This window comes from Gossypium arboreum, chromosome 10 (assembly GCF_025698485.1).
Source record: "Gossypium arboreum isolate Shixiya-1 chromosome 10, ASM2569848v2, whole genome shotgun sequence".
NCBI classification, from domain to species: Eukaryota; Viridiplantae; Streptophyta; class Magnoliopsida; order Malvales; family Malvaceae; genus Gossypium; species Gossypium arboreum.
In genome coordinates this window covers 92283496-92293403 of record NC_069079.1, presented here as the reverse complement: position 1 = coordinate 92293403, position 9908 = coordinate 92283496, and the positions used below count along the sequence as shown (strand labels likewise).

The following is a 9908-nucleotide window of genomic DNA, read 5'->3' as shown; positions in this document are numbered from 1 at the left end:
TAGGGCTTTAGCGGCGTTTTATCAAAAAACGCCGTAAAAATTGTAAAACACAGAGCAATAGCGGCGTTTTTGTTAAAACGCCGCTAAAAATTGAGCAAAAATGCCGCTAAAAACAGAACATTAGCGGAGCTTTTGGTAAAATGCTGCTAAAGACCAGAGCATTAGCGGCGCTTTTGGTAAAACGCCGCTAAAGACCAGAGCATTAGCGGCGCTTTTGGTAAAACGCCACTAAAAGTTATATAACACCTAAAATCCTAAACCCCAAAGAAAAAATAAAACATTAATCTATAACCCCTAAAATAGTAAACCCCTAAACCCAACAAGCCCTAAACACTAAACTATAACCTCTAAAACCCTAAAAGTCGCAATTGGTGCATTTTTAGTGGCGCTAGGTTATAAACGCTGCTAATGTTAAATTATTTTGTTCAAAACTTCGTCGTTTAGCTGTCTTATTTTTTACTCACATTTGATACACTTAACATTTTCCCCATTTTTCCCCAGTTCTATTTCCCCCTTCTTCCTTATCCTAAATCCCTAAAATATTATCACCCATTCCCAAATTCGACATCCTAAATCCCTAACTAATTTAATAATAATAATAAAGTAATTTTAACAATTAAACTTAAATTCGAAATTTGAAACATGGAGAAATTAAATTCTTAAGAATAGAAATATAATGATTAAATTTTAATTTAACGAAAAGTACAAATACTTATCTCATATTTTATCTTTTACTGATTAAGTGGTTTAGTATTCAATTTGTTAAAGTATGTTAAGAGAATTACTTTTTCTTTTTAAGATTTAACACTCCTATGCTGAAAAGATATTATTTAACTCATATATTTATTAAAAGTTTATATAAAAATTAATTTAAAAGTTTATATAAAATTAATTGTTATTTTGGTTATAATCATAAAGTTTTAATTTTAATTTTGTTATCGAACTTAAATTGTTGTATCACTCCTAAGTGTAGGATTAAATTGAAAATTTTAAAAAGAATTGAACTATAACATAACTTGATCCTTTTAGAAAACGAAGGTACATTGACAACTTGGTTACAATTTTAATTTAGTCCAAGTGAAAATAAAATTCTTGATGGTGACTTTTGAAACTTGCAAATATTGTCAAGACAATTCAAAGCAGTCTTGAGTTAGATTTTTTTTTTTGGGTGGCGAAATTAAATTTTATACTTTTATAATAGTACAAATGCTATTTCACCATTTAATAGCCTATATCTTTATAATTTTAAAGGATTAAATCAAAATTTTGTATTTTTTAATTCATCGATTCTATTTTATTTCTCTTAAAGTTTCCTTTTGTATTTTATATGTTAATTTAAAATTATAAAAATCTTCAAAAAAATTTAAAATTTAAAATAAAAATAAAAAACTTAAATATTTAATATTTAATATTTAATATTTAATATTTTAGTCCATATTTCAGTTAAAAGTTTAATATTCAAAATTTAAAAAAATTAAAAAATGATAATTTCAGCACAAAAAATTTGAAAGAAAAATAAAAAATAAAAAAATAAAAATTAAAATTAAACAATAATGGCGTTTTTTAGGTAAAATGCCACAAAATTTGTTACCCAAATTTCCCATTTCTCCCTTTTTTTGTTACCCGCTCATTACTCCCTCTTCTTCTCATCTTCGTCGCGCCCAAAATCCCCCAAATAACTCTCAAAATTTGCCCCCAAATTTCCCATTTCGTGCAACACAAGTCAATACACCTACACCAATCACACTTCTTTTTCCTTTTCATTTCTTCAAAGGTAGTAGTAGAAAGGGGAGTTCTAGGAAATCTGGTCGAGATTCGGCTGAGAAGAAAGAGCCAATGCTCATGCTAGGGTTTTGTTGATTGTTTGATTTTTATTGTTTTGTTTATGTGCTCGTTTTTTGTTTGGGATTTCGCTTTCTGATAGACCTAAATGGAAGCAGTTTCTCATTTGCTCTTCTGGTTTCTTCTTTGGTTACCTTGTCAATGGCATTTGTGAGGTTTTTCTTTTTCTTTTCTTTTTCCATTTTCTCGGCAACCAAACAAAGTTTAAATGCATCATTTTAAGAATTTTATTTTTTTGATATTTGCTGCTTTTTAGGAATATGTATACAATAGACTCCAGTTCAGGTAACTGCTGTAGTTTTTATTTTGGTAATTATTTTCAATTTATTTATATTAATTTTTTGTGTTCAGCTATGGCTGGTACTTCACATTTGTCCAAGGGTTCGTCTACCTTTTTCTGATTTACCTTCAAGGTTTCAGTCCGAAGAAAATGGTGAACCCATGGAAGACTTATGTGAAACTCTCTGCTGTTCTCATGGGCTCTCACGGCCTCACAAAAGGATCTTTAGCTTTCCTCAATTACCCAGCACAGCTCATGTTTAAATCCACCAAAGTAAACCCCCAAAGTTGAAAATTTTCACTCTTCACAACATTGTTCTTGTTTTTGCGTTTATTTTTTTAAAGCTTCATTATGGATATCTTTAGGTTCTTCCAGTGATGGTAATGGGTGCCTTCATACCTGGTTTGAGACGAAAATACCCAGCACACAAATATGTTTCTGCAATACTTTTAGTACTGGGTTTGATCCTTTTCACCTTAGCTGATGCACAAATTTCACCAAGCTTCAGTGTAATTGGTGTAATAATGGTGATTGGTGCTCTTGTAATGGATTCTTTTCTGGGTAATTTGCAAGAAGTTATCTTCAACATGAACCCTGAAACAACACAGGTGATTTTTTGCTGATGATGGTTTAAACATGTGAAAAAAATAGTGCGTTTAATGCTATACATTTTTTATGGTGACGTTAGATGGAAATGCTGTTTTGCTCCACCGTCGTTGGTTTGCCATTATTGATCCCACCCATGGTTTTAACAGGAGAAGTATTCGAAGCATGGAATTCGTGTTCTGAGGTAAATTTTAACTCTTCATTTTGAACTTATTTTGATTCTCTATGATGCAAGCTATGGCAATCTACTGACCACTTGTTTTTGCTTAAGAAGACAGTTGAATCCTCTTATATTTCATGTGAGGATGTTCTGAATGTGAAGTTCTTGAACATATTTTTGCTAACCTATTTTTGCTATCCCTTAAGAATCCTTTACCAGCAAATGGCTTACCTTTAACATAGGCGGCTTTCTTTCTTGTTGAGTCATGAGATTTAGTCTTGGTCAGCATTTTGTTAATGTGTGCCAGAGCATTCCTTGTACATTTTGATTCTTTCTTTTCTTTTTGGTAGTGTTTGACATGGACAAAGCTATATTTTTTTTTCCTTCTGCCTACAGATAGTGTACCGTTTGTTTTATTTTCTCCTTTCAAAGTTAATTTAGTTGTTGCAGTTTTTTTAGATAGATTGCTAAAGACATTTGTATAAGTTTTCTACCTTTAAATTGACTTATTTGTGCCTTATAAAGAATCTAAAGAATTGAAGATAGGTTGTTTGAGACTACTTATAAGTTGGTTTGTGTTTAAATCTAATGCTAAAAGGTTAGCTCAATGTTCTGTTTGAGTGGCATTAAACGATCAGTTGATTGATAAATTTTGGTTTATAGGTTATGATTTGTTTATGCTCCTTGGATTATCACTGGCTTGAAGAACTAGGTTGCTCTCTGCGAAGTCTGTTCATGCGAGTCATTCTTCTCTTTTCGTCTGCTATTTCTGTTAACAATTGAGAAGCATTGGGACTATTATTAATTTTTAATCCCTACAGATTGTCATGTGACCAAACTATAGTCATTTATTGGATTCAGGCTAGACTCAGAAAGGCAGCATCACTGGAGAAACATGTCCTTTTGAAGAAGCTTAGAGATGCGCTCGAATCTTTAAAAGGGCGCGTAGCTGGAAGAAACAAGGATGATGTAGGGGAAGCTATTGCCATGGTTAATGTTTTATGTTTTGCAGTTTTATCATTGAATTATGATCTATCAGTGATATGCCAGTCCTATTTATTATAATTTTGAAAGTTAAATGCTAATATTTAAAATGCATTACTACTTTTTAGTATTCGCTATTAGTCTTGGTGTGTAGGAAATAATGTTCATGGTGAAATATTAGGGAAAAAATGCTGTAACTTTAAGGGTGTGATTGCTGATTTGTTGCTTCAGTTGAAATTGCTAGGTTCAATGATGCTAATATCATTCATCTCAACATTTTCCAAACGTTTTGCCACTTTGTAATTATTGGGAAAGTACTATGTCTGGAGTTTAATTAGCAGTTAAACATGATATGCCGTACCCATTGATGTCTTCTATTAAAGAAGGGTTTAGGTTTAGAAATAGCATGGAAAGTGTTTTAAGTCTTGCGGTCATCATCTATAGTATGGTTAGATATGAAGCCAACTTCTTTTCTAGGAGGAAACTGGTCACCTTATTTAAATATATCACCTTTGAGAAAGCATGTTTTTTCGCAACATCTTGGGTGGGATAAATGGATATAAATATATGCAGAAGGAAAGGAGAATTGCAAATGAGAGGTGATGATGATTTGTAGGCATTGCAATGAGAGGTGATGATGATTTGGCATTATATTCTCATCAGGATGAATTTTGTTTTAGAAATTGTAATACTTTGTGTGTCTCTGTGTGTGTGTGTGTTTTTTTATGTATTAAATTACATATTGAATCAATGTTTATGTATTAAATTTAAATTCATTAATTTTTATATTTAGTTTTGAAGTTTAAATTTTAATGGAAATTTTAATTTAATTAATATTTTTTATTTATCCTTAAAAAGTATATAGTTTAAAGTTCAAATTTCAAAAATTAAACATAATATAATATTTAACATAAAAAATATTATTTAATTAAAATAAAATATATTTTTAAAATTCATGATTTTTAGCGGCGTTTTTGGGAAAAGCGCCTCTAAAAGTCATGGTCTTTAGCGGCGTTTGTAAAAAAAGCGCCGCTAAAGGTCATGGTCTTTAGTGGCGTTTTTAGGAAAGTGTCGCTAAAGGTCATGGTCTTTAGTGGCGTTTGTAAAAAATGCGCCACTAAAAGTCATGGTCTTTAGCGGCGCTTTTTTAAATAAACGCCACAAATTTTTGCGGCGCCTGCTATAGAGGCATTTTTTGCGGCGCTTGTGAAAACGCCGCTAATAGTTCTAGCAACGCTTAAAAACGCCGCTAAAGGCCAAAAAAAACGCCGCTAAAAGTCTGTTCTCCTGTAGTGAATTATTTGGATTAGCTAATGTTACTAAAATAGTATAGAGATCAAAATTTACCCAAAATGAGCATAGGAATTAAATCCCAAATTTTAACATAGTAAAGGGTTCAAAATTATAATATGACAAAAGACAAAAGACAAATTATACCTGTTAGAGTTTAAGTGAGCTCGTTCCATGTAATATTAGAACGAGATCAATTTTGTCTTGGGGCGTAGGTTGTTTTAGGCTCATGGATGTTTAATGTTTTCAGCCTACAAATGAATGACATGTTTTACAAAACAATAGTTGATTTTCAACTAGTACTCTTCAACTCATTAATCGATTATCTTGATGAAGTTATGACTACTATCGGATAAGAAATGAATTCTAATCCATATTTTCTTAGTTGAATGAATAGTTGATCAAAGGATGTTTATCAAATTTCTCCAAGGGTTTTTCAAAAGAATTATTTGTTGTTCTAGAATAGATTATCTTGTATTCTCAAGTTGTTATTTAACACTATAAATATGCGTCACTTTTCCTGATTGCTACACAATTTGGGCTGTGAAATCGACTAAACTTACTCAAAATACTTGTTACCAATCTTCGTTTATTTTGATGTGTTGAGATTTCTATACTTTTTTCCTGGTGTTGATGTATTCTCACGTATGGGATTGAAAGTGTTAATTGGTATATATAAGTTGTTTTATTGCTCTCAGGGGCGTAGCTAGGGGGGCTGGCATAGGCCCTGGCCCTCTTAAAATGTAAAATTATATTTTTGGCCCTTTAAATTTTTTAAAAATTTTAAATTAGTAAAGGTCAAATTTCACTTTGGCCCCCTAAAATTATAAAAATTTGATTTAATCCTTTACAAATTATAAAGATATAAACTATAGAAAATTAAAATTTCATCCGGCCCCCCCTAAAAAATTTTTCTAGCTTCGCCCTTGATTGCTCTCCATTGGAGCCCCATGAACTTGACTTGTAGAGGGGGTTTTGGGCTTTAGCTGATAGAGACGGGTTGCTATGGTTGTTTGATTTGTTGATTGAATAAGAGTATATCCTAAGCAAGGCTTAATAGAAGTAGGACCATTTTGTCTGAACTGTATAAACAAATATTGGTTTAACGTTTATTCTTTCCTTCCTTTATTTCCTCACTCTTTCTATTTTCGTTCTAATTATCATTGCAATGAATTTTGAGCTTAGTCAGATTTGTCATATTTCCAGACTAATTTTGTTTCAATTGGTATTAGAGAAAGCTTCAAAATTTATTTGAAGAGAATTTGGTGTTGCTTTGCGGTAATGAAGTTGGTTGATGTTTTGTAGGCTTGTGTGAAAATGTGGTACTTCATTTGATGGCTTGAGAGTAAATCTTTGGGGCACACCATATTGAGAATTATGTGTCATGTATTGTGCTAAATTTATGGTCAGTAACTTGATAATGATCTTTGTGCTTTTTTTATTGAGCTAATATATAGAAGATCACTTAGAAAAGGGGAGGAAATGTGCAGCAAGAGCTCAATGTTGCTAATAGATGATTGATGCTTATGATGTTGATATGTTATTGTTTATTTATGATTTTGGTGCATGCTTAATTGACCATGTGATGAAGAAGCATATTGATAGAGCGAGTGTTATACCAAGCTTTATTTGATAATATGTTTTGAGATAACAAATTAAAATGTTTTTGAATAAAAATTAAAGTTGAACAAAGTTGGAAAAAATATGTATCTTTAAATGAAGTCTAAGATTTAAAAATTTGAACCTATTACTTTAAACTCTAAAAAAATTTGAATCAACCTTTAAATCAAGTTAAAATGGTTTCAATCAAGTTAGAAATTTTCAATCAAAGTTAAACTATTTTTAAAACAAGTCAGTATAGCTCCGGGCCAAAAAGTATCCAAGTATCGATAGTTTCAAAAATATAGATACCCCTCCAAAAATCGATGCCAACTTGAATTTTTTTCAAATAATTCAACTAAGTGTGGGTCCAGTATCGATATTTTTCATATGGTATCAATAAAATTTCACTGGTATCAATATCTTTAGCTCCAACTATCATTGAATGTTGCATTAAATACTAAAAATATCGATATCTTGTTAGCAAGTATCGATACTCGTTGTTGCAGGTGAATTAAATGTTGGTTATGCAAGATGAGTTAAATCAATTTGAGAGAAGTAATGCATGAACCCTAGTTGAAAGGCTTAGTGAAAAATCTACTATAGGTACTAAGTGGGTTTTTAGGAATAAGCTAGATGAGAGCGGTAACATAGTGAGGAACAAGGCTAGGCTTATTGCTCAAGGCGACATGTGACAGCCTTAAAACGACCCTAGTCGGAATGTGGTTTCGGGACCACAAAACCGAGGCATAAAAATAATTTAAAATTTATTTTGATGCCTATAATGTGTGTTAACTCATGTGTGACATTTTTGATGTTTTGATTTAGAGTTATAAATGTGAATTTCACTAGAAAGGACCTAGTAGTAAACTTTGAAAGTATGATAGGAAATGTGTGATGACTAGTTGATCATGCATGCAAAAATGAGGGTTTGCATGTCAAATTTCCCATTTAAGAACAAGTGGCGGCCATGACAAAGGGATGGGCAAAACATGTCATGAAACATGTTTTGTAAGTGGTTTATGTTGGAATAAATAAAATAAGTTGTATGGTAATAAAAAATGAAAAAAAATGTGTGTGAAGGCTTCTCCCTCCCTTTGCCGTGAGTTGAAGAAAAGCAAAGAAAAAAAATTGTTCATCCTTTTTCACTCCTTTTGGCGAAAATACTAAGGAAGAAGGAAGGAGTTTTGCTTCATACTTGGTTTGGAAGAGGATTAGGAGGAGGTTTGGCCATACTTGTATCTAGATTAAGGTATGTTTGAGGTTGTGCCATGAGATTCATGCATGTTTTTAGTTGATAGCTTGATGCTCTTATTAGCCCATGGTTCAAATCTTTGTTATATCATGGGGATGGTATTTGGCTAAGGTGGATTTTGTGTTAATGCCATTGCATGTTAAATATGAAGCTTGCTAATGATACATGTGATGGTGGATTGATGGCTCTTGGACTTTCTTTTTAGTATTTTTGAGTAAGACATTAAGTTCTTTGTTTAATCATGACCAAAAATTATGGTGTTGTGATGTATTCGCCATGGTACATCCATAAGTATGATTTATGCTCATTGCATGGAAAGTAAGATTTGTGTTTTGGATTTATGTTCATGTTTAGTTACAATCAACTTGAGATTCGGCTCTAGCATATATATATGTATATATGTTTGCACATGATGTATTGGTATGACATATATACTATCTCAAGGTATATATTTACTTATGATGATGTTTCGGTTATGAAGGAAATGATAGATGTGTATTGAGTTACAATATGGAATGCGTTAGTTAGTAAAATGTATGCTGTTTTTGTGTGGTATTAAGTGTATAATTGGCCTCAACATGGACATGCATATTCGGCTACATGAGGGGAATTGGTGTGCATGCATTCGGTTAGAGGCAAGCATATTGATGCCTATTCTTGGCTTAGAAAATTCGGCTAAGGAGAGTACTAACTAATGTGTTGAGTTGATTCATGATTTCCGTACATATGTGACTTTAATGTCTAATGAAAATATGTGGGCTAAGTACCTTAAATTCCTCTTTCGATGCTCAAATGATTGAATCAATTTATTTGTTAAATTAAGCTCAAGAGCAAAGGGGAGCTAAATCCGATAAAGGGAAGGAAAAAGTAGTCGAATAGCCGTCGAAATCGTTCGACCACGTCCGAGGTAAGTCTTCGAGTAATGACCCTACTTGAATTATATTGAAATGATTTGTCATATTATGGCGGACAGCCGAATGTGCGTAGGGACTAAGTTATAAAGTCAATTGAAATCATGCTCTTTGTGTGTGGCTATTGAGCCGAAATTGGAAAGGTTCGATAAATATTTTGTGTTTGAGCCTTAGTAACGAGAATGAAATATGGATGTGTCGTGATTATTGATATATGTGTACATGAGCATTTGAATGATACCGGGCTAAGTCCCGAAGGCATTTATGCTAGTGATTATATCCGGCTAAGACCAAGGCATTCGTGCGAGTTGTTATATCCGGCTAAGACCAAGGCATTTGTGCAAGCTACCAAATCCGGGTTAAGACCAAGGCAATTGTGCTTGTGGTTATATCCGCTAAATTCAAGAAGCTCGGTTGAAGGTGAGCGTTTGGTGCTGTAATAAATTCAATTAATACGCCGAAAAACCCATACGATAAGGTATGTTTACATGTGCATCGGAAAAGTCGATTCGTTTGAAATAGTGTTCGCTCGATCGACTAACGAACTTTCGGCTCTTAGATAGGTTGATACCTTGTGTGTGTATATGTTGATGAAGTGTGAAGTAAGTATGATTATGAGAATGTGTATTACTAAAGTGATTCATTTAGCTATGTGAATGTAATACTTTAGTCAAAGCTGATTTCATTACTTGAGACTTACTAAGCATTAAAATGCTTACCCCGTTGCTTTGGCTCTCTGTTTTATAGATTTTGCTCGTTAGCTATCGGATTCGGGATCATCGAAGTCGAAGTCATCCACACTATCAAAGCCCTTTGGTACTCTTTTAGTTGAACTCTGGATATGGGATGTATAGGACTACCCTTTGCTGTTTTTTTTCAAGTACGTTTTGTGATGTATGTGTGTACAGCCATGCGAAAATGGCTCGTAAAAGTGGAGTATGGCATTAGACCATTTGTGTTTATGTGTATATATATGGTTTC

At 32.6% G+C, this 9908-nt stretch overlaps 1 protein-coding gene across 5 annotated transcripts; it reads left to right on the top strand.

The window, feature by feature from the left end:
• Positions 1-1568: 1568 nt before the first annotated feature.
• LOC108487934 (UDP-galactose/UDP-glucose transporter 2-like) lies at positions 1569-4157 on the top strand. Of its 5 annotated transcripts, XM_053019679.1 has the most exons (6): positions 1569-1997; positions 2194-2395; positions 2488-2730; positions 2811-2912; positions 3552-3625; positions 3750-4157. In XM_053019679.1, exons 1-6 carry the CDS (start codon positions 1984-1986, stop codon positions 3793-3795), a joined length of 681 nt encoding a protein of 226 aa, XP_052875639.1. In that variant the 5' UTR covers positions 1569-1983; the 3' UTR covers positions 3796-4157. The 5 variants fall into 5 exon arrangements, with proteins under 5 accessions (XP_052875639.1, XP_052875641.1, XP_052875642.1 ...); XM_053019681.1 differs by lacking the exon at positions 3552-3625 and having other exon boundaries at positions 3733-3982; XM_053019682.1 differs by lacking the exon at positions 3552-3625 and having other exon boundaries at positions 3710-3842.
• The last annotated feature ends 5751 nt before the right edge of the window (positions 4158-9908 follow it).

Excerpts from the sequence above, each read along its gene's own strand:
- LOC108487934 (XM_053019678.1), top strand. Across the intron at positions 2,731-2,810 it reads TGAACCCTGAAACAACACAG|ATGGAAATGCTGTTTTGCTC; the intron begins GTGATTTTTTGC and ends TGGTGACGTTAG. Across the intron at positions 2,913-3,749 it reads CATGGAATTCGTGTTCTGAG|GCTAGACTCAGAAAGGCAGC; the intron begins GTAAATTTTAAC and ends TATTGGATTCAG.